A 24,534-nucleotide genomic window follows, 5' to 3' on the forward strand; every position below is an offset into this window, starting at 1 on the left:
TAGGTGCTGCTAGCTTTTTGATATATATATTTCACTGGCAATACAAGGCATAGAATTTGAACAAACGGGGCTGAGCTCCCTCCAACACACCCCTGTTTGATCATTAAACACATATAGAAGTTTTGTCATTCCTCAACCAATAAATTTAACTCTTCGCTAACTTAAAGATTGGATCAGACTCACATGCTGTATAAAAGACTACAAACAGTAGCATTTATAGCAAACAGACTGTTCTTCAACAACAGAAATGTTTCATATTATAGAAATAATATATTCATTTTAAAGAAATGCTTCACCAAAATTTTCAGCAGAATCCCTAACAAACTTTATTAGAAATAAACTTTAATACTTTATAAAGTGATAAAGGCGAAATAAATTCGTATAAAGGAATAATATTTTAAAAAGGAATTATAAAGGAATAATAAATTCATATAAAGGAATGATATTAAGGCCAAATGCATCTTGGTCAAATCATTGCATATTTCAATAACTAAAAAGTAAAAAAGTCTGTCATTTTCTGCTGAGCAAGAAAATTTTGTGATCTTTCAGAATAAAAATATCATGCTTGGATTAAATTGGGGGGGCATAAACCACTCACTACCATTAAATTGTTACAAATCTTGAACACAAATCTCTCCGGACCAAATCTGCATGATTACTATGATTCGAAGTTTCGAACAAAGTCTTGTCCAAGTATTTGGTAACACTGATGCCAGGATAACATTGCCGCTTGCCACCAAGCTTAAAGATCTTGAAAACTTGTTACAGAGTCGGAACTTAAGCCGAGAAAACACGTTCACGTACGAAAAATACTTCTTACAATGGGTCACGATCAATTTGAAGCACGAACTAGTAAACCGCAAACGAAGCTCAAACCAATGAAATTAAATCAGGTCTGCCGCAAATCGTTAAAAAAACGAAAAGAGCTTGCTATTATTCCTAATATATTTGATACTACCATGGAATAAGCTTAAATTGCTTTCTTCTTTTGCATATAAACCCAATTTCCAATAGTATTATTATAGTTTCACTTTGCAAGTAGGAACCAAAATGGCGGCTCCGCGCTCGTCCCAGACCGGTTGTCCCAACTCTTATTCTATAGAGGGCTCTGATCAAAACCTCTTGCCACTCCGCAATGTTTGAGTACATAGTTTGATATTATCAAGATATTTTTAGCCAATAGTATGCGTTTTCGTTGACGAAAAAGGTCAAAAGTTCAACCTTCTAATATGAACGAAAACGAAATTTTCGTCGAGTTTTCGTTCAAAATTTTCGTTGCGGCAGTTTTCGTTCTAATTTTCGTCGATATGGACGATAGTGTGGCCTACGCTTAACACAGGTCTAAATCAAAGATTCTTTGTCTTCCTTTAAGAAACCAAAGTGGGTGCATTGTTCAGTTAACTTGTTCTGAATTCATTATGATGCAACGACATTTTAAGACTCGCCAAGACGTTCGGAATGTTTTGGTGAAAACTTATCTGAAATAATAAATAATTTTCTACACTTGCTTTTTCTTTGATTCGAACTACTTTACTTAGTCACCACAATGGATGAAGAGAATTCTGCGAGGAAGTTCTTAAAAGAGATTATGTCTCAACTAGTTAAAAATATCGTCAATAAGGCAAATAAACATCTTGTATGTCATTCTCAGCTATGTCGGAGGTTTAAGGAAAAAACAGGCTTTGAAATGGAGGAATTTTTAGACATCGATGGCTGTGGCGTCAGTGAAGATGATGTGATGGACGTTATACGGGATGTTCCTGGCTTAAGCGTTTCATATGATAAATATTTCATCGATGGCAGTGTTTCTTTGTCACATAGCAATAAATTAGTGAAAAATCGGGAGAAAATTTTGGTTAGCTGTGCTAAATTAGTTATAGATAAAAAAGAAATGTACGATATGGACAAATGTATTGATGAACTGGGGAACTCTCCACTTCATGTGCTAATGACCTTGCCCGGAATTAAAGACGATGGTTATTTGCTTGAAAATCTATTTAACACTGGTGTCAACCCACTTGCTGTTAATAAAAATCGTGAAACTTTTTTGCATGTTCTGTTTGGGGAATGTCATTTTAAAAGCATTGGACATATTTTCTTTGATCTTGCGAAAGAGCGAAAAGAACGAAAGAACGCGAAATTGTTTGACGAAGATCGAAAAGCTGTACTTGAATTTGTAAGCGACAACATATCTCCTGACAAATTGGCGTCTTTGTTCGAAGCTCAAGATGAAAAGGGTAATACGGTTTTGCATGATTTTGCCTTATCTACAGCTATCCATGATAAATGGGCTTATGAATCGACGACTTGTCGTAAGTTGCTCGAATTTGAAGGCAAACAATCTTTGATGATTCCCAACCGAGAGGGGAATGTCCCTCTTCACTACGCGTTCAATCCGAGCATATTTCGCATTTTTGTTGAAACATGGAAGACAAATTGTCGCGAAAGAAATGATCGTCTGGAAACACCTGTACTATACATCCTGAAAATGTCAGTTGCCCTCGCATTTATCCAAAAAGATGAATTTGATGAATTGAACCTTGAGGAGTTCGTTACTAACATAAACAGACGAAACGTCCCCACAGCAGTCAAGTTGTTACAAAACCTACAAGAGATCATTACCGATAACGAAGAAACCAAGGAAACCGTTTGGATTCCCGATGTTAAAGGCAACATACCCATTGATATAATATTGATCGCCATCCGAATAACCTCATATTGTAGGAGATCAAGCATGTCAGATGTTCACGTGACCCTGGCGAAGTTATTGTACGTTATTCTTTCTGTTGCAAGTCAACAAAATCTTCAAAGAAAAAACAATCGTGGGCAAAGTTTCTTTCATCTTCTCCTAGACACCAAAAATGATGTTGTCAAGGAAAACTACATCATTGAGGCGATTGAAATTCTGTTGGAAAACCATGTAGAGATCGACGTCAAGGGTGATGGTGATGGGTACTGTATTAAAGATAAAATTCACGAGTTTAAAGAAACATCCCCAAAACTTTACAAGAAGTGCGTGGAGTCATTTTCATTGGAGACGCGCGAGTTGATGTCATGTCCACCTCGTCATAATGACATTGCCCTTCGTTTGGCGAATGAGCACGGTCCATTGATAACAGTTGTCGACAAGTATCGTTATTTTCATCAAGAGTCTATTGGCTCCGGAGCGTTCAGTAACATATTCGTTGCAATCAAAGATGAAAACGTCGACAACATATCTGGTACCATTCAGTGTCGGGCATATGCTTTGAAACGAATCGATAAGGCAAGCATTAATCCCAAAGAAATCAAAAACGAAACGACTGCATTACTGTCTTTGCCTGGCAGCTGTGAGAATATCATCAAATATCACGATTCCCTTAATGAAGATAGGTTCTTTCAGTATCTTGTCCTAGATCTAATGGATGGTGATCTTCGTGAGTTCGTTTGCAACATTCAAGTCAATTCAATTTTAAGGAAAGATCCAAGTCAATGTGTGGAAGTAACGAAGCAGATCATCAATGGAGTGGCGTTCTTGCATAATAATGATGTCATTCATCGTGATCTCAAACCTGGAAACATACTTTATACATCGCATCCCCACCTGCATTTCAAGATTGCAGACTTTGGACTCTCTAAAGATATCTCGGCTTCATCCACTATGATGTCTACGCTTGGGAATGCAGTATTTCTAGCAGCCGGAAGTCGATGTTGGATGGCACCAGAGTTAGTAAGCAAGAAGTCATTGAAGCACACCAAAGAGTCTGATATTTTTTCTTTGGGTTTAGTTCTTTACTACCTTATGTCATTTGGGGAACATCCTTTCGCGCCACCTGGTATTGATACTCCTGTATACGTCATTGAAAAGAATATCGTGGACGTTAATTTATACAAACAAAATAGACTTGACTACGAAGCGACAAATTTTCTTCTGGCATTGTTGAATGTACAGCCATCGAGAAGGACACCAGCAGCGTATATCAATCAACATCCTTTCCTTTGGAGTGACCACAAGAAGATAGAATTTCTCAAAGCGGTTGGCGATCAACCAGAAGCAGAAAAGCCGTTAAACCATCCTGACTCAAAACTGGAAAAACATCTGCAGAAAACACAAACTGGGCATTTAATGCCTTGGGACTTAAAGGTTCCAGATCTATTTGTGGAAATGACTAATGCATGGAAACAAAAGAAGTATAGAAAGAATAAGGTAATCGATTTAGTGCGATTCATTCGGAACGCTTACGCCCATAAACAGGAGAGACCAGATGATTTACAAGAACAGTTGGACAAAAATATTTTTTTAGTCAAGTTTCCTTCTCTTGTTCTTGATGTCTTCAGTGTTGTGCAACAATTAAACCTTGAATCTAGGAATACAATAGAAGCAGCTTTGAAAATTTAAATTTTCTTCATGGCTGCTACATTTCAATATGTCATTTCAGATCTTGCATTCTCATAAACGACGCATGATATTACATAAACGGTAGCTTTAAAACCATCGGGTGAAAGGTAGTTATTAAAATTTTGATGGGTGTATGCTTTTAATTGTTTTGGCTGCAGTTACCAGTTTAGCCAATGCAATCGTCCGAGCACTTCTACATTTTTATGTTGCACAAAAGTATAAAGATATTTCCACCAATTGATGCAAGCAAAATTAAGAAGTTCGAAGTACAAAGGTGAACAGGAAGCTATTGTTGTCAAAATTTCAGGAAAACAATGTTTGGTGTATTATTTTTTTTTATTATTGTCTTCTTTTTTAGTCCATAATTACTAGAAAACTTTTTCGATGTTTTTATCTGTATTGTGGTGAATTGTATTGTAAATAAATACTTTGTTTGGTGGTCGGCCACAATTAAATAAAAATTTGATGATGTATGCAACTTCAGTTCGATAACAGTCTGGTGTCACACATTTCAAGTTATGCGTGGTTATAATTTGTTGTGCTACGTTTAATCTTAATCATAACCTTGATTAGTTACCATTTGTTTAGGAGATGTGCCAGTAAGGATCAGATTTTGGTGGCTACTTGTCGCCGTAACATATCATACCTCTTCTAGTTTAATTCTGTTATCTTTTACTATGATTGGGAGATTTTTGAATATGTGCTTCATTAAACGCTAATCACATTTGCTTTTGTTTATTCGTGTGCATGTTAAATTCAGTATTTTGCAGGAAGCCCACACACACACACACTCATGCTTTCCATCTTATCAAAGCTCGCTGAAGTTTATCTATTTATGTTACCATTCAAGTGGCAGAGAGGATGGGGTGTTATGAAGGAGGCTGAGGGTATAAGTAAAGGAAACACAGCATGGACAGCATACTACATGGTGTCAATCACAAGCGTGACTAGTTTATAGATGTAAAAAATTATAGTTGCTAAAAATTTTAAAAGGCAACCCTATATCATCAACATACCAAAACTAAATAGTACCTTTGACACGAGCCGGTATTGATAAGTATACACTACACAATATTCATATCAATGCTCTTGTACACCACACCAATTTTCTTTTTCTTTGATTCTGCCGAGTGCACCGCACACTGAGTAAATGATCACAAGCTTAAAGCTGAATGAATGGTGTTTCGAGATTCAAGTTCTAATCGTTGTATAACACCAAACACATCGAGAACAAGACGTGGAAATTTTCGGAGAAACATGTTGTCGTCCAGCACTTGTTGAAACCAAAATGGCCTTTCCTGTTTGTGCGCGTAAGCATTACGAATAAATCTAACAAGGTCGATCACATTATTTGTTCTGGAGTTTTTCTGTTTCCATGCAGTAGTTATTTCCTGATGCAGCATTGGTATTTCTCTACTCCATGGTTTCAGTTGAAAAGATTGACCGGTTCGTGTTTTTTGTAGACACGGTTCAAATTCTGAAAGCAAAGAGTTACCCGGTTTTATAGCTTCTGGTTGATCGCCAACTGCTTTGATAAAATTCCATCTTCTTGTGGTCACTCCAAAGGAAAGGATGTTGATTGAGATACGCTGCTGGTGTTCTTCTCGATGTCTGTACATTCAGCAATGTAAGAAGAAAACTTACCGCTTCGGGAAGAAGATCATGTTTAAGGTTGCCGTTCATCTCTTTGATGTTCCTTTCAACAACGTGAGGACGTTCGTCACCTGGAGTAGCAAAAGGATGTTTCCCAAATGACATCAGATAAAGAAGAATCAAACCCAAAGAAAAGATATCTGACTGTTTGGTGTGCTTTAATGACTTCATGCTGACTAATTCTGGTGCCATCCAGCATCGACTACTAGCTACAATTAAAACCGCATTTCCACGGGTCGAGATCATGGTCGATAAAGCCGAGATATCTTTAGCAATTCCAAAGTCTGCAATTTTGAAATGCAGATGATGCTCAGTTGAATACAGGATGTTTCCAGGTTTGAGATCGCGATGGATGAAATCATTGTGATGCAAGAGCGCCAATCCATGGATGATCTGTTTTGTTACTTCTACACATTGACTTGGATCGTTCCATAGAACCGATTTGGCTTCCATGTTGCCAACAAATTCATTAAGATCACCATCCATTAAATCAAGGACAAGATACTGAAAGAATGTATCTTCCAGAGAATCGAGATACTTGATGATATTCTCACATTTGTCAGACAAATAAAGCAATGCAATCGTTTCGCGTTTGATTTCTTCAGGATTAATCGTTGCTTTATCGATTCGTTTCAAAGCATATGCCCGACACTGAATGGTGCAAAATATGTTGTCGACGTTTTCATCTTTGATTGCAACAAATGTGTTAGTGAACGCTCCGAATTCAAAAGACACTTGATGAAGATAACGATACTTGTCGACAACTGTTATCGCACCATTTCCATGAGCTAAACGATCGGCGTGTTATAAGTGACGCTTGGAGCACGACCGCACCTTTCGCATCATATTTCCGGAGGAGAAAGAAACCCAGAATGAAACTCAATTCGCGTTTACATGAGGTTAAAACTAAATTTCCATCCGGAATGAAAATAGGAGTGAACTCGCTCCGGATCGAGTTGTAACTCATTCCGGATTCATGTAAACACCCCTAAATAAGCAATTGTTAATTTTTAAATGCATTCCTATTTACGGTATAAAGTTCGCCGAACACTAAAATGTAATTCAGTGACATTCAAAACAGAAGCAGATGTTGAATGCAATTTGCAACCGATGATGTGGCGAAGCAGAGAAAGATTGGGCATATTCGAGCAAATTTGGTAGAGCTAGGCCGTTGAGTGCTCACCCAGCTCATTTTCCCATTGCTTTTGTTTTGCATGTAGCTGCAGATTTTTCGTGTATTTGATGTACACAGTGTTTACTTTTAGCTGATGAGGTTCTCCAATATCCATTTATCCGAGTCCTTACCCAACCAAACAAGCATACGTCATTGATTTCTATAACCTTAGCCTTTTCAGTTTTACTGTAGTGGCAATTTATAAAACTTTGTGATAGAAATGTCTGGCCTTCTAAAATCTAATGAAGCGGAAAGTGAAGAGTCGACTACAAATACTTAATACTTTTTAGTTGTTTTGTTTATTTACATGGTCAATAAGTGGGAAAATTAAATTTAAACGCCAATTCTGAGCGATCGACTTTTGGCAAAGTTCAGATCATATAACTCTTAGTTGAGTAAGCTAAATCGCAACGTCTGAATACACCCAAGTAGACATAGTCACAACAGCTCAATCACTTATCACAGTTGCAGAACTACAATTCATCTTTATAGGTAACAACAAATCAAGGCTTACATTGAAGATTTTAATTATATTTGTTGTGAACTTGTGCATATATATTTATATAAAATAGCATAATGTACATCAATGTTCGGCAGTGTTGCAAATGATATATCTACTTCGTCTTGCATTTAAACACCATTGTTAAAAATATTTGTTGTGAACTTGTGCATATATATTTACATAAAATAGCATAATGTGCGTTAATGTTCGGCAGTGTTGCAGATGATATATCTATTTCGTCTTACAACTAAACACCATTGTTAAAAATATTTGTTTGAACTTGTGCATATGTATTTACATAAAATAGCATAAGGTACGTCAAAGTTCGGCAGTATTGCAGATGATATATCTATTTCGTCTTGCAACTAAACACCATTGTTAAAAATTGTTCGTAGCTGACGGTTATGCATCCAGTCAAGTTATGATCGCGTTGTTTGAAAGCGTTGGTCAAAGTCTAGAGGTAAAAACACAATTAATAAGATATTTTACTTGTTAAGCTTCTACTTTGCAGCTCATGGTGTGACATTTTTGTGCAGGAATGGAGTACCGGCCCAACAATTCATGAGACATTAATGCCTTTTTTAATGCCATCAAAATTGATCAGAATGAGGTTTTCGTGAGCCTTTTTTCTTAATTCTTTAGCCATTATTATTAATGATTGTGATAATCAGATTGTGTAATTATTTCAAGTCGAAAGCAAATTATTAAAACCGATTTCTTTATCTTGGAATGACAGCCAACTTTCAGATAGTAAGATAGCTAACAATTTACGTGAAGCAACACTTTGATCATCTTGTGATTGATGTTTTTTACCTGAAGAACAACACAACACTGAATGAAATCATCAAAGCGAATATCTCCACTGTCAGTTCTATCAAACTTTCTGATAAGTATTCCGTAAAACCTCTCCGATAGATTGTATCCTACAAGTCAGATAAATTTAAAAAACAGACCAGTCGTATACAAGATCCATTTCAATATCACTAACCACTTAATATTAAATACTCAAAAGAAAATCTTACCGAAACTTTGAAGAGCTGAAAAAATCAAAAAAATTATTTTACTTTTTACCAACATAACATGCGTAGCTGCTATCATGAACCTAACTTACTGCAAGCAAAGATTTGACTTGTATATACTTTGTAGTAGGTAAAAAAACATGTAAAATGAAGATTTTAAACTCTTTTCAAAACGTAAAAAGTCATTGCTCAACGCAATCATGAGACAAGTTGTAAAATTGTAACTCAACTGCGATTTTATAGTATGTAAAGACTGATATTTCTGTAATAAGAACTCTTCTAATTCACCATTAACAATTCATAACATGTAGAAATATATGTGTTTGTACACATGAAAGCAATACACCAGACCTGCTTTCAACTCATTTCTGTCAATTGTTCCAGAGCTATCAGTGTCAAAGCTGCGAAATGATTCCTGCCAGTCATGGACATACTGCCAAAGATTAGCAAATTCATTGAAAGTAATCATACCGTTGCCATCTGTATCAAACATCCCTGAAAATGGAGAACTTTACAGATATTTGTCTGGTTGGTAGTAACCGCACACAAATGTTTTAGAACTTTTTTGTAGTAGGTAATGTCTAAAGCAATTTATTCTCTTTCAGTTCTTTACATGACCAAGGTTTGAGAGAACTTGTGTGAAACATTACTTGACTCTTTTGAACTTAAATTTGTGGCTACACGTACAATGGCACAAGTCTACAGATACAACAATTTAAGCACGTACACAAGAGAAATAGAACAATAAAAATAAACATTACCCATCATAAGTCGTATGGTCTCAGGATTAAAAGGATTCCAAGTACCTTAAAACGGTTCAATGAAAACTTTACAGATCTTAACATAATCGATGTTGATCAAAGAATAATTGGTGAATTGTTGAAAAAGAAATCACCACCATCAAACTGCTGAACAATATAACCATGGGCTTGGGAAACTATGGGTGTCTGGTTGTCATTTTACAGTTTATGGAGTTGGGGTGTACCTTACCTAGGAAGGACAGTCACAAATTTTGCTCTTGTTTGAAAATTTATCACATGAATATGAATGATCAGTTTTTACAATGATGCAGTTAAAAGAAGAGAACCGAATAAAAATAATTAATATGAAGCAGTATCATTACTAATTTATCTATTGCACGTGATCACATAGTGAGCCTGGCACACCTGAAACTTTCAAAAGATTTCACAACCCCTGAATAAAACTCAGAGTAGATATTTGAATATAATGCAGGTTTTTCAGTGCAACCAAGATTCCACTTCTCGTAAATGAAACCAGGAAGTAGTACCATTGTACTTATGAAATTGTCAAATTGTAGATACCCACCATTTGCCAAGGCGCTTTGAAGTTCATCACCATTGATAGAGCCGTTTCTATCCGTGTCGATCCTACATTTTTGATAGTAGAGAATGAATTCCTCTTTGTAAACCTATCTCTTTGCAACAAACGATGAATATAAATGTTCTTAGAACATTTACATTGGATATGGAACTTAGAACTTAAGACTTAAAAAATGTGACGGACGAAAGAAATGTGACCCATGAAATCTGATAAAGCACATTTAATATACACGACGAGTTTTTTTAAAATAGACATGTTTCGACATCTAATGATGCCATCTTCAGTATAGGTGAAATAATAAATAATACAAGGCTTACATAAAAGTAATATGATACATAAATTACAACAATAATAAAGAAATAGGATAAATTAATGGGAAGCGTCCGAGCATATTATAAACTAAATATTGTATTGAATTTAAAAACTTGAGCATTGAGGTCAGGGTTAGTTTTGTTAATGAGGAGTGCTTCTTTGATTTTAAGGGAGAATGAGGTGCCGAGAGTGTGGATGATTTTGAAGCAGGAGGGTGAATAGTTGCTTTTACATGAGTGAGATTTAAGAAGGTGTAGGTAGATATGAGAGTTTTTTTCTGTCCTGGTATGTTCCCTGATTCTGGTAGATAAATGGCGCGAAGTTTCGATTTTGAATGATGTGAAAATTAGTCGAATGTCAATATCTGTACAGAAGCGTTTCATAATGTTTGTAAGTCTGCGAGCGTTATGAAACATTTCTGTACAGATATTGAGATTCGACTAATTTTCACATCATTCAAAATCAAAAACATTTTCTCATTCAAAGACCCAATCCCTGATTCAATTAAATCAATGCTGGTATATGAATTCAATTGCGCGGGATGTAATTTCCGATACATTGGCGAAACTTCGCGCCATTTATCTACCAGAATCAGGGAACATACCACAACAGACAAAAACTCTCATATCTACCAACACCTTCTTAAATCTCACTCATGTAAAACCAACTATTCACCCTCTTGCTTCAAAATCATTGACACTGCCGACACCTCCTTCTCCCTTAAAATCAATGAAGCACTCCACATTAACAAAACTAACCTTGACCTCAATGTTCAAGTTTTCAAATTCAATACAATATTCAGTTTATAATACGCTCGGACGCTCCCCATTAATTTATCTTATTTCCTTAATTATAATTGTAGTAATTTATGTATCATATTATATTATATAAACCTTGTATTATTTATTATTTCACTTATACTGAAGATGGCATCATGAGATGTCGAAACACGTCTATTGAAAAGAAACTCGTCGTTTATATTAAATGCGCATTAGCAATAGTGCTTCTACGAAATTATGGAAATCTGATAAAATTACCTTTGAAAAATGTTCCATAAAAATGATCTGCTGATTGGTGGCATTTTGGATTTAGGTCTTATAAATACGTCTTGAGCTACCGCACATACTTGGGTATAATTTCCTTGTTATTTTTTTCGAGAGGTTTCGACTACTTATTATTCATTACTTCCGTTGAAGCCAGAGGCTTTAAGTTGGCATGATAACTGATGAAACAAACGTATTTTACTTCTCCTTTGCTTCTAATAACTTTTAGGGATCATAGAAATGAGTGACAACATAAAATATAGTGAGAAATGTACTGTTATCAAGAAATATTCCACATTTTATCACGTCCAATATTGTAAACAATGATTGGATTAACCCCTGCCATGTTAATTCTAGTCATGCATTCGAAATACCAAGAACAGAAAATTCCTTACTATTCTTAAAAACCCTGATTTTGGATTCAATTTTATGCTCCAACTATCAACACCGCCTTAAAATCTTCTTTTCAAAATCGTCTTTCGCAATTATTTTTTAAAGAGAAGCGAAGTACCGATCCACACGTTAGAAAATAACTAATTAATTGTGTAGGATAAGCTATATTTCCTCGGAAGCTATATTTCCTTCACTACACCGAGCACTAAACTTCAAAATGGCGTACTACAGGCAGCCTGCAGGTGTGGATCAAAATTTTCTTTTGGGGGTTTTTCAGAGGTGAGGAAAATCCGCAAGGGGAAGAACTTACATTTCTATTTCCATATTTCTTTCATTTGTTGTATTTTTCAGCGTGGATCGCGACAGGAGCGGCTCAATATCCGCAGTTGAACTTCAACAAACTTTGTCAAATGGTAAGACCGTAAGAGATAATCGATGGTTTGCCTTTAAAATTGAATACAAGATGTATGAGAGGAAATACCCACCAAACATACCACTTGTAATTTCCGAATCATGCTTTTAATGCAATATCCTGTTCTTGATTTTTCATCTCAACTGTCAACAAATCTTCCATGTTACGTATAAATGCTTCATTGTCATGACCATAATTGTTTGTAAGGCAACGACACAGTTTAACCAAACTTTGTTTTCATATAGAGAAACTTTAGACCCTGTTTACGTTATTATATTATTTGTTACAATTTCTTCATAAATCTCAATTGTCCAGGTTAGTAGAGTCCCGAGAATGACTGTTGGTGTTGGTGTTGTTTGACATTTTGACAACCTCTGTGGTAGTCATCTCCAGAGTCATCTATGGTAGTTGTTTTCTAATTCAAATAACCGCTAAGGTTATCGAAAAGTCAGTCAACATTAACACCAACAGTCCTTCTTGGGACTCCACTAACCTGTACAACATCTGTACAATCAACCTGTACAAACAACATCTACAAACATGCAACAAATTCTTTCATTGGTTGCAGTTGCTAACTTGCTATTGCAATGTAATGTTAGTTAGCATTGATGTAGTGATAGCCATAGTACAGTTCAACACTGTACCCTGCTTGGATAGAGATAGTGGATGTCCAACTAAAGTTATCAATATAAAAATGCATTCAACCCAATGAAGGTCGTGTTTTGTGAAGTCTCATATTTTCCTCTTGGTCTAGTTTACAGACTTTGATACTCTTTGAGGTTATAAATTATAGCCTAATTAATTATTGCCTGCCTAATTTTTAGGTTCATGGACTGCTTTTAACCCAGAAACAGTGAAGCTCATGATTGGTGAGTTTTTACTGCATCCCTATGAAACTTATGTTTTCAGTATGGTTGTGATACTTTTACTCACCCGAATTACGTCTTTACATCATAATATATTATGAAATGAACACAATGAAAAGCGTGTGCTTATTGGATTTGATTTCAACGGGGGCGTAGGCAAAGCTGCACGTAGTTGCAAGCTGTTTTAATCGAGTGTAATACTGATCTAACGTTTCATTAGCGTTTTGTTGAGTACGACGAAATTTATAGCGTTCGTATTCGACGTTTTGTTGTGGCTTGAAATGTTCTGTTAGTTTAGCTTTTGCCGTGTCGTACTCCTTTGCTTCTTCTGTATTCTCAAGCTTGTGAAAGATTTGATAGATATCGTTCCCTACAAAATGAAGTAACATAGCTCGCTTTCTTGTTGCGTCTTTGATGTCCATGGCTGCCCGATAATTTTCAAAGCACTCTTGCCATTCGTTCCATCTACTAGCTACAGCTGTAGGACTTTCTCCGACCACAAACGGTGGAAAGACAGGCAAGTAGTATGGACAAAGACATGCAGCATGTTCGTCAATTAGGTTTAAAAGGTTTGTTGTGGCAAAACTGTAAATGTAATTCTTTAATGATGGAATAGTTCTTAATTAAATAATGGAATAATTCTTGTATGACTGGATGTTGCAATCATCTCTGAATGGTACATGGATATCCTGTACCATCCAGAGATGTTTAATCTTTGGATGATACATGTGTACCTCGTATTTCCTAAATACAACCCCGTGTGTGTTTATTTCTTTTTGATACCTTTCAAGTGGGGGGTTATTTGTAGGGGAGGAAGATAGAGAGGGGAAGAAAATGAGGGGGATTACACAATGTCCTAATATAAAAAAATCGTTGACATGAGAAGCTCGAGCAAAAAATAGAAAATACTACTTTAAAATTTCTCTTAAAATTGATTTATGAATGTCAGCTATTCCCCCCTCCTCCCCGAATTACCAATTTTCTGCAATCACAAGCTTAAGGCTGAATGAATGGTGTTTCGAGATTCAAGTTCTAATCGTTGTACAACACCAAACACATCGAGAACAAGACGTGGAAATTTTCGAAGAAAGATGCTGTTGTCCAGCACTTGTTGAAACCACATTGATCTTTCTTGTTTGTGCGCGTAAGCATTACGAATGAATCTTACCAGATCGATCACATTATTTGTTCTGTAGTTTTTCTGTTTCCATGCAGTAATTATTTCCTGATACAGCATTGGTATTTCTTTACTCCATGGTTTCAGTTGAAAGGATTGACCGGTTCGTGTTTTTTGTAGACACTGTTCAATTTCCGAAAGCAAAAAGTTACCCGGTTTTATAGCTTCTGGTTGATCGCCAACTGCTCTGAGAAATTCCATCTTCTTGTGGTCACTCCAGAGGAAAGGATGTTGATTGAGATACGCTGCTGGTGTTCTTCTCGATGGCTGTACATTCAACAATGCCCCAAGAAAACTTTTCGCTTCGGGATGAAGATCATTTTTAAGGTTGCCGTTCATCTCTTCGATGTTCCTTTCAACAACGTGAGGACGTTCGTCGCCTGGAGTAGCAAAAGGATGTTTCCCAAATGACATCAAATAATGAAGAATCAAACCCAAAGAAAAGATATCTGACTGTTTGGTGTGCTTCAATGACTTCATGCTGACTAATTCTGGTGCCATCCAGCATCGACTACCAGCTACCATTAAAACCGCATTTCCACGTGTCGAGGTCATGGTCGATAAAGCCGAGATATCTTTAGCAAGTCCAAAGTCTGCAATTTTGAAATGCAGATGATGCTCCGTTGAATACAGGATGTTTCCAGGTTTGAGATCGCGATGGATGAAACCATTGTGATGCAGGAATGCCAATCCACTGATGATCTGTTTAATTACTTCTACACATTGACTTGGATCGTTCCTTAGAACCGAGTTGGCTTCTATGTTGCCAACGAATTCATTAAGATCACCATCCATTAAATCAAGGACAAGATACTGAAAGAATGTATCTTCCAGAGAATCGTGATACTTAATGATATTCTCACATTTGCCAGACAAAGAAAGCAATGCAGTCGTTTCGCGTTTGATTTCTTCAGGATTAATCCTTGCTTTATCGATTCGTTTCAAAGCATATGCCCTACACTGAATGGTACCAGCTATGTTGTCGACGTTTTCATCTTTGATTGCGACAAATATGTTACTGAATGCTCCGAATCCAATGGGCTCATTATGAAGATAACGAAACTTGCCTACAACGGTTATCGTTGGACCGTTTTCATTCATCAAACGGTTAGCACTGAGAGTATGACGTGGTGGACATGATCGTAACTTTCGCCATTTGGCTAAAGGTGAGTCGTTGTTGTCATTTGAAGCATCGATCTTCGAGAATAGCTCAACACACTTTTTGTAAAGTGTTGGCGATGTTTCTTTAAACCCGTTAATTTTATCTTTTACACTACATCCATCCCCATCATAATCGACGTTGTACTGTCGCAGAATATCAATCGCCTGAATAATGTAACTTTCCTTGATAACATTCTTTTTGATGTCTAGGAGAAGATGAAAGAAACTATGTCCACGAATGTTTTTTCTTTGAAGATCTTTTTTACTTGCATTGGACAAAATAACGTGCAGTATGTCGGTCAAAGTCACGTAAACATCTGACATGTTTAATCTCATACAATATGATGCTATTCGGATGGCAATCAATATTATATCAATGGCAACGTTATCTTCGTTATCGGGACTCCAGACAGTTTTCATGGCTTCGTTGTTGACGGTGATTATATTTTCCAGGTTTTGTAACAGCTTGTTTGCTGTAGTAATATCGCGTGTGTATGAGTACCCAACGAGTCCTTCAAGTTGTAATTCCCTAAATCCATCCGTTTGGGCAAACGCAAGGGAAACTGATGTTTTCAGAATGTAAAATACTGGAGTTTCGCCATCATCATTTCTTGCTATATAGTTTGCATTCTGTGTCTCTGCAAAAATACTAAATATGCTTGGATTGAACGCGTAATGAAGGGGAATATTCCCGAGTCTGTTTGGAATCCTTAAACATTGCTTTCCGTCAAGTTCCATCAACATACGGCAAGTCGTCGATTCAATAGCTGATAAAATCTCAAAGGAAGTTGATAAAGCAAAATAATGCAACACCGTATTACCCTTTTCATCTTGCATTTTACATAAAGACGCCATGTCGGCAGTAGATAATTCATCGGTAACAAATTCAAGGACAGCTTCTCGATCTTTGTCAAACAATTTTGCGTACGCTCGTTTGGGAATATTATAGAAAATATGGCCAATGCTTTTATAGTAGCATTCACCAAAAATAACATGCAAAAAGGTTTTACCCTTTTCATTAACAGCAAGTGGATTGACCCCAGCCTTGAATAGATTTTCGAGCAAATTACGATCATCACTAATTCCTGGCAATGTCATTAAGATATGAAGAGCAGTGTTCCTCGATTCATCAAAACATTCATTTATATCGTCCGTCTCGTCTTTATAAATCAATAATTTAGCACAGCTAATCAAAATTTTCCCCCGATGTTGCGATAATTTCTTGCTATGTGAACAAGAAGAACTTCCATCGTCTACGACATATATGTCATCATCCTCATCAAATTTTAAGCCAGGAATATCGCGTATAACGTCCATCAAATCATCTTCACTGACATCATTGCCATAGAGGTCTAAAAATTCCTCCATTTCAAAACCTGTTTTTTGCTTAAATCTATGACATAAATCGGAATAGTTTACAAAATCGTCTGCTTTGTTGACGATGTTATAAACCAGTTGAGACATAATCTCTACGAGGAAATTCCTCACAGAAACTTGTTTATCCATTATAGTGACCAATTAAAGTAGTTCCAAAGAACAAACACGTAGAAATTACTGATTTCAGAAAAGTTTTCATCAAATTTTCATGTCGTTGTGGCATTCATGAGAATTCAGAACAAGTCAGTGCTGCCACTCTGTGTATGCACATTTCACCTACAAAAACTTTATTTTCCCCCTACCTCCCCTAACCATTTTCCTTGTTTTCTCCTACTTTACCCCTACACAACAACATATTCCCCTATTTTATATCTACGTCGGGTAGGGCCACAGAATTTTTTATTCTGTTTTAAAAAATGAATACAAAAAAGTTTATATAGAAAACTAACTAAGAACATCTGAACGACGAAGATAGTAATTTGGTGTAGGAGAAAATGATATGCAAATGACGGAAATGACACACTGAGTTAAATCATAGGTTAAAGTTTATACTAAATTGCTAATCTTCTAATGCCATATATGGTCACAAAATGTGCCAAAAAAAGATTCTGTTACAGTCACTTGTTCTATGGTGAGAACACGGGAAGAAAAGTATTTTGAGAATAGACATTCTCATTTTAAACGATTTTCCTTTCCCCTACATTCTCCCATTTTACAGTTTTTCCCGTAGGTTTCCCCTTCCACCTACAAACCACTAAATCCCTCTACTGTAAGAGATTTCCCCTAAATGTTGAAGGGGATTTCCCATACAACTGGCAGCACTGAAACAAGTTAAAGTGCTTATCTCACAGTTTTTTTTTAATTTTCTGATTGAGATAAAAAAATCATTGTAAATGTTATTTTACAGTTTTCTGATTGATGGCTTCGTTTATGAGATAAATGCGTTTCTTTTCTCAAAATGGGCAATAATGTAGAAAAATTGCTGCGCGTTCAATTTGCTTGATGAGAGCCTGAATCGAGAAGTATGTGACGTACATAAGGACAGGAAGTTTTGTGAAGTGTGATTTTTGCTATAATTTCTACTTAATCTACTATGGCTCTGCATCAAAATGCCTGATAGATGTGCAGTTTTCTACTGTTCAAACCGAACAAATTCTGCGGAAGGAATTTCTCTTCACCGTATACCAATTTACGGTGATGAGCGTAAAATGAAGCGAAGCGAAGACGTAAAATCTGGGTGAATATTATTGCAAGAAAACGCGCTTAATGGACACCGACTAAGTACTCGGCTGTTTGTTTGTTTTACTTATGATGGTGATGGCAAAGTAATTTGGGCAAAATTCAAATCTTTCCTGAGTCACATAGTAGACAAGCACACCAATTTGGATAATCCACTGTTTTCAAGTTGTTTTCATGGCCCTGATATTAAACCAAGGGAATATTTGTTAGAAGGTTTGTGAAGGCATTATTTAAAGATAACTCCCCTAACAGTTTATCATCATTTTTTGTTGTAATGTTTAAGGTTCAGTTGCTCATGAAAAGCTTTGTGCTAAATTGTTAAACCCACAGCTGATGAAGTCAATTCACCAGGCTTCACCAGTTGCTCAAACAAGTTGTTTGGAAGGATTCCATTTTGTCCTGAATCATTTTGCTCCAAAAATGATTCATTATTCCTAGGTTGGAATGTATTCCAGGTAGGATATTTCCAATATGACAATGTTAGTTCTTTTGCAACTTCCACAAGTCTATTGTTTTAGACACATTTTGGCATCCATCCACTTCAACAACAAAGAATGATGGCACTTCCCAAATAAATGTGGTGTATCCAAAGTTTAAAAATGGTGAAGGCACTGTGAGGGATGTCAGAGTTAAGCCCAAATTTGGTAAGTTGCTGCTAAATGTGTTGCTTTGCATCATTTCGTAGTATCAAATATGACAATAATTTCTTTTTAGAGTATGTGGATGAATTATTTGAGAGTGTGATGCTATCAATAAAAGACAAAGATTCATTATCAAATTCGCAAAATCTTTTAAAAGTAATGTCCCCACCACCAATGAATGTCATGCTGCAAAAGCAACCCAGATCTGAGGTGCTACTAAAACAGGTCGGTCGAAAATGCATTGTGGTCAATGATGTCCCCCCCTCAATTCCAGGTAATTAATAACAATTATATAACATGTTGTAGCTAAACATGGCTTGAAAATCATTTTAAATAATAAAAATGTTTTTGTTTCATGCCAGCAGCTACCAGTGTGCCATTCAGCTGTCAGTCAAAAGTGGCAGTTTCAAAAGAAACAAGTCAGCCGAAAAGTTTTACATGCAAGAAGCCAATGAAAGGTCACAAACATGTGGCAGATTGCCCAAAAAATAGGAAAACTTAATTTTCATATTACTCATTTATTTCGTTTTCTTCGTACCCTCTAAATTCCAACTTTTTATCATTAAATTTTAATCTTATTGCATGGTATGTACATGCTGGTAATGGTCTTCTTTCTTCTCTTAAGCATCCATAAATCATAGATGTGAATTCTCTGTACGCAACACATCGTAAAAACCTGAATATAAAGCCAAATTGTTACTAATGTGTCATAACACTAAAATATACTTAAATACTGGGAAATAACATAGTATGTTATAATACATGTTTTCAGATCCTGTTTCTCTGTATCGTCTTTGTTCTCTGGTTTTATATTTCCTAGCAGCCATTTTTAGCGACCACTTTTCCAAACAAACTGGTCTGAAACCTGGGTGTATAGTGACACAACATGGAATAGTTGACAGATCTGCCAGAACCGACTGGTGTGTTAAGCTTTCAGCTACAGACTTAAGTTCTTGGCAGCACCAGGCCTCTAGAGGATTCTGAAAAAGTGTAACTTGATAAAAACCACACTTGCACCTGATCAATAAAGAAAATCACATTAAAAAACTGTAATCGAGCATCTTTTAACAATTTTTAGCCCAAAAGTAAATAAAAAAGCGAGGGAAATCTCGAATGGAAAATTGCACGCTTATGTATATATTTCATAACTAGAAACCTGAATTGAAATACATTTCATAAGTTGAATTGAAATTAGAAATTTTATTACTCACCAAGAACTCAACTCAACTGTGTGATCAAGTCTTTTTTGTAGCATTTAAAGTTGCTTTTTATGTTCATTTGACTTTTCCACGTAGTCTTCATACCATGCTTGTTCGGCCATTGGTTCATCAGCGTAAAGATAGGACTCGGACTTTCCGTGATTTTCATCTATTGTATTATATTGTATTATATTATATTCATCTTCGATGACATAACCGGGAATATAATCATACTCCGGATCACATTGCGAACTATGAGAGCTTTCCGAATCAGAATTCAACTCCGCCATCTAATTGTTGATAACAAGCCCTTGACTTGTTCCTTAAGTCACGTCACAGAGACTTGATCCAGGCCCTATGCCAATTATCAACTTTTACTGTCAAATTTCATATTTGATCAATAATAATTCGAAAACAACGCAGCGCATGAAAAAATTGTAATACCAGTTTCAGATTACTTTCGAAGAAGCAATACGAAAGTGCTATAAAAAAATTGTGAGATATGCACTTTAAATAAACAGCGCACCCGATTGATTACTTAGAAGTTACACAAAGAGTCTTCAATTCAGACCTGTTATTGAATTTATTATAAGCATCTGAACTTGCATGGCACAATAAATCTTCGAGTCTAAGTACAGATCGATTATTTTTCTTCAAATAAAGCTGAGTGGGACAAGTATTTTCTATAAAGATAACACAGAACCTCTGGCTAAACGCCCTTTAATCAGCAACCTGTCAACTACCAGGTTTACGCTCCCAACGATTTTCTAATTGAAAACGTTTTCCAAACGTTTGTTGATTTAGATTTATCGAATGATATATGAGTGTTTTATTATTTACAATGAAAATAAATTATTCAAAATATTGTGTATTTTTTCAATGTCTTCATAAGTCATATTTTTGTTGCAAATATAATCTCAAAACAAGATCTGGCAAGGTTGTATTTCACGCCCCAATTTCAATTGATGGATAATTATGACCTTACTCAAACTATTTGACATTATGATGATTTTCATCGTTATCTTTATTGTGCAATGTAAAAGGAATTTTGTTTTGCAAATGACGAAATATGGAGACGGTTAAGCATAAATTAGAAAAATTCGAGACAGCTTCAAAAAAAATATAAGTGATACTGTGTCGCAAACAGAGAAATATCAAAAACTCTAAGCTTGCATTTCACCTCAACTCGTCCGCAAAGACATATTCTGTGTTTTTTCAAACCTGGGAGAACCATTCGTTGAAAAATACCATCTACGGTTTCACGATACTGAAGCTTCTGTTTTTAACGCATTCGATCCTCCTTCCTGCAGGTGTTAAGTAGAAAATTTGTGTCAGAGACTAGCATTAAGGTACATATATTTGATAAAAGTCTTTATGACAAATACTTGAGACAAACACTTGAACTAGCCTATAGTGAGTAAAAAGGGTGTGATATTAAAATCAAGAATGAAAAATACTTGCAACATTGGGATTGTCTGAGAATGTGATACGGAAATATTAATCAAAAAACTCTATAATTCCAGTGTGCTTAAATTCAGTGAAGTGCGGGGAGAAACTATGGAGACGATTCCCAACAATTTGTATACATTATGAAGTAAGGTATGGAAAATCTACAGCAAAGGAAAGGAGGAAGCAAGACCGTTTAAGTTAGGAATATAACTGCAAGAAAGGACTCTCCCGTGTCATCGAAAGCACAGAGAATCGTTTATAGAACAGACCAGAAAAAGACTTCTTTTTGAAATCTTACGGGTAGGAAAATGTGTCAAATATACTACATTTACCCTTAGTTGGCCTTTTAGTAACTGCACTGCAGCTAAAATCTGTTCTTGTTCCTCTTGTTTTTTTATTCCAATTTCGTTAAGATCCGACACGTTTAGCGTCAAGAACGTCTTAACATCAACCTTAAAGGAGAAGAGACTTTTCGTATGTTACGTTGAACTCGCCGAAAATCCTGGTTGTTCACGCGTTAGAGAAATTGAAAAAAATTATGTGAAATAGTAGACCTCTTCCAGTATGGCCGTGTACTGTTGCAGTGAAAGCCTTTCCAATAAGTCCTTCGTCATTTCTGTGATAAACGAAATCATAATTGAATAGCAAAGTTGGTCCAGTTAAGTAACGAATTAATGGTTCGGTGAATTGTATATAGCTGAAACTATGTAACCGAAATGGTTTGGCGATCGTACATATTACTACAGAGGATAAGAAGTTGAATTCCTACATAGTCCTAATGTCCTGATTTTAGTTTAAATTTGAAGTTGAAGTAAACGTTTTTCTTTGTAATGTTTAATTTTTTTAATGGAAAGTTATTACCATCAATTTGTTTATTTTGTTGTTTATTGATTTCTTTATACTCTCCTTTGTAAAATAGACACCTCCCTCCTTTATAACCCTTGCTTCAATACACGCTTCCCTCCAACACAAGCCGCACCAAATTTCCTTTAAAGGCTAATAAACTAGACGTCTATAAAAGGAATTACGATAACTTTTAACTTGCAATTTTCCACACCTGGACCACCAGAATCGATCTTTGCGTTCGAGGATGTATCTTGGGAAGTAGAAATAACGGAGGCTCGACCAATTTTCGGAAGCGAGTTTGCTTTTTGTTTTGAATGAGGTTTGCTTGGAGGAGCGGAAGATAAGGAAAAAGCTTTTTGAGAAGTTGAAGCATTGACGTAGGACGGTGATTTCGGAGAGTGGGGAGTAGTCGTGAAGTCGGTTGAAGATTTAGGCGAATCTACAGTAAAAGGCGTGACAACACAAAACAAGTTAGGAGTAAAACCGGAAGAAAGATATCTTGCGTATTACCTGTAGCAACCCTTTGTTTCCAATTTCATTAATATCCGCCACGTTTATAGTCAAGAGCGTCTTAACATCAACCTGAAAGAAGAGACAATACACGCATATAAGGAAATTTTGTGTGGTTCACGTATTAGCAAAACTACCAATTTGGTGTAATAGCAGACCTGATACTTTTCCTGTAGCTATAGCATTGTGGTGTGGCGGTGAAATTCTTTCCAATAAATTCTTCATCATTTCTGCGATTAACGAAATCATGCAATGAATTGCAAACTTGAGCAAACCCAGTAGTGAATTAACGAAAGCAATGGATTAATTTTTTAAAAGTTGATCGTCTTAACAATGGGTTGGTGAAAAAAACTAAGTCTTAAATATAAGAGATTGAACCTATTGAACAAAGAAAATCTACATTATAGGCGGCTGCATTTATGTTGTAAATACAGCTGAAATTCTGGATTTAATCTGGTCTGCTCTTCCTATGTTTTTACTGCGGGTATATATTGTCTAAAATTGAATAATTAAGGGCTGATTACATGGAGCAATTTCAGCCCGGGCCTGTTATAATATCCTATCAAAATAGCGTACGCATTTACATGAGAACAATTCTAACCCGAGCTTGAATTTCAGCTCAGCTTGAGCCTCCCGGGGATGAAATTTCAGTCCGGGTTGAAAAATTTGCCATGTAATCGTTTCAGCCCAAGCTGAAACCACAGCTGAAAATATTCACGCATACGTAATTGCGCACCTATTTTTTATGATGACGACAATAAAATGACAACAAATTAACGACAACTGGCGATCATGCCTCGCACGATCTTCGTAAATTTCAGACCGGCCTAAGCACCGGGCTGAAATTGACCATAAAATCGCACAAATTTCAACCCGGCCAATCAGCTCGGGCTGATATTGCTTCATGTAATCGCTCCCTAAAATGGTCTTCATTACTTCGTCATAACAGTGGCATTTCTAAATTAGTGAACAATATGTTGTCAAAAAATTATTTTTCTTCTTATGTATTTTGAACATTGTAAAGTTCACCATGAGTGAGCAATACTTTGAGAGTTACTTTATTCAATCCACTCTTTACTGCGTAGTTTCTCTCTGTTTTAGGCTAGACAGCTTTTTCCTACCTTAAAAATAACGAGCTCTCTAATTACATCATGACATTAAAACTGTTTCGATACTTTTTCGAGATTTAAATCCCAAACTTTCTATTACGTAAAACACATCGAGAATAAGACGTGGGAACTTGTGAAGAAATATGTTATTATCTAACTGTTGTTGAAATGAAGTTGTCTTTTCCTGTTTGTGCGCATAAGCATTACGAATGAACCTGATGAGGTCGATCACATTATCCGTTCGGTAATTCTTCCTCCACGAGTTCACCATTTCTTGGTAAAGTTTTTTTATTCTTTTATTCCAAGGTTCAGCTAGAAACTACGTCCTATTTGACTCCTCTGCAGCTCTACCTCAAGAAGTGAATTTGGAAACTTTGCCGGGTTAACCGCTTCTGGTTCGGCTCCAACTGTTTTCAAGAATTCATTCTTTTCGTGGGTGCTCCAAAGAAAAGGAAGTTGTTTAAGATACCTAACAGGTGGTCGTCTAGATGGATCTTTCAGAAATGTGAAATAAAAAAAATTGCTAATTTCGGAATGCAATTTTTCTTCATGCGATGACTCTTTTTCTTCAATGTTTCTTTCGATAACGTGAGGACGTTCATCACCAGGGGCAGAAAAAGGATGCATCCCAAATAACAGCAGATAATGAAGAACTAAACCCAATGAAAAGATATCAGATTGGTGTGCTTCAACGACTTCATGCTGACTAATTCTGGTGCCATCCAGCAACGAC

At 36.1% G+C, this 24,534-nt stretch overlaps 3 protein-coding genes and 2 long non-coding RNA genes across 5 annotated transcripts; 2 read left to right on the forward strand and 3 right to left on the reverse strand.

Annotated features, from left to right (window-relative positions):
* The first annotated feature begins 1,457 nt into the window (after positions 1–1,457).
* Positions 1,458–5,106, forward strand: LOC124435860. Its single transcript, XM_046985803.1, has one exon. It carries the CDS (start codon positions 1,547–1,549, stop codon positions 4,376–4,378), a length of 2,832 nt encoding a protein of 943 aa, XP_046841759.1. The 5' UTR covers positions 1,458–1,546; the 3' UTR covers positions 4,379–5,106.
* Positions 5,107–7,664: 2,558 nt separating this feature from the next.
* Positions 7,665–11,974, reverse strand: LOC124435863 (programmed cell death protein 6-like). The gene is made up of 7 exons (XM_046985805.1): positions 11,417–11,974; positions 10,053–10,114; positions 9,488–9,532; positions 9,078–9,221; positions 8,730–8,744; positions 8,521–8,630; positions 7,665–8,161 (listed from the first exon to the last, which is right to left on the reverse strand). Exons 1-7 carry the CDS (start codon positions 11,458–11,460, stop codon positions 8,057–8,059), a joined length of 525 nt encoding a protein of 174 aa, XP_046841761.1. The 5' UTR covers positions 11,461–11,974; the 3' UTR covers positions 7,665–8,056.
* A 967-nt stretch (positions 11,975–12,941) lies between these two features.
* On the reverse strand, positions 12,942–17,021 carry LOC124435859. The gene has a single exon (XM_046985801.1). It carries the CDS (start codon positions 16,935–16,937, stop codon positions 14,082–14,084), a length of 2,856 nt encoding a protein of 951 aa, XP_046841757.1. The 5' UTR covers positions 16,938–17,021; the 3' UTR covers positions 12,942–14,081.
* A 1,576-nt stretch (positions 17,022–18,597) lies between these two features.
* On the forward strand, positions 18,598–19,873 carry LOC124435864. Its single transcript, XR_006945191.1, has 3 exons — positions 18,598–18,691; positions 18,762–18,962; positions 19,051–19,873. It is a non-coding gene; the product is annotated as an uncharacterized LOC124435864 (long non-coding RNA).
* A 1,801-nt stretch (positions 19,874–21,674) lies between these two features.
* On the reverse strand, positions 21,675–22,749 carry LOC124435865. Its single transcript, XR_006945192.1, has 3 exons — positions 22,693–22,749; positions 21,891–22,621; positions 21,675–21,788 (listed from the first exon to the last, which is right to left on the reverse strand). It is a non-coding gene; the product is annotated as an uncharacterized LOC124435865 (long non-coding RNA).
* Positions 22,750–24,534: the final 1,785 nt, after the last annotated feature.

The sequence above is a fragment of the Xenia sp. Carnegie-2017 genome, unplaced genomic scaffold (assembly GCF_021976095.1).
Source record: "Xenia sp. Carnegie-2017 unplaced genomic scaffold, XeniaSp_v1 HiC_scaffold_16, whole genome shotgun sequence".
Taxonomy (NCBI): domain Eukaryota; kingdom Metazoa; phylum Cnidaria; class Anthozoa; order Malacalcyonacea; family Xeniidae; genus Xenia; species Xenia sp. Carnegie-2017.

Excerpts from the sequence above, each read along its gene's own strand:
- LOC124435860 (XM_046985803.1), top strand. The coding sequence starts at position 1,547 with ATGGATGAAGAGAATTCTGCGAGGAAGTTCTTAAAAGAGATTATGTCT.
- LOC124435863 (XM_046985805.1), bottom strand. The coding sequence starts at position 11,460 with ATGCCACCAATCAGCAGATCATTTTTATGGAACATTTTTCAAAG. Across the intron at positions 10,115-11,416 it reads TTATGGAACATTTTTCAAAG|GATCGACACGGATAGAAACG; the intron begins GTAATTTTATCA and ends TCAAAAATGTAG. Across the intron at positions 9,222-9,487 it reads GACCATACGACTTATGATGG|GGATGTTTGATACAGATGGC; the intron begins GTAATGTTTATT and ends CTCCATTTTCAG.
- LOC124435859 (XM_046985801.1), bottom strand. The coding sequence starts at position 16,937 with ATGGATAAACAAGTTTCTGTGAGGAATTTCCTCGTAGAGATTATGTCT.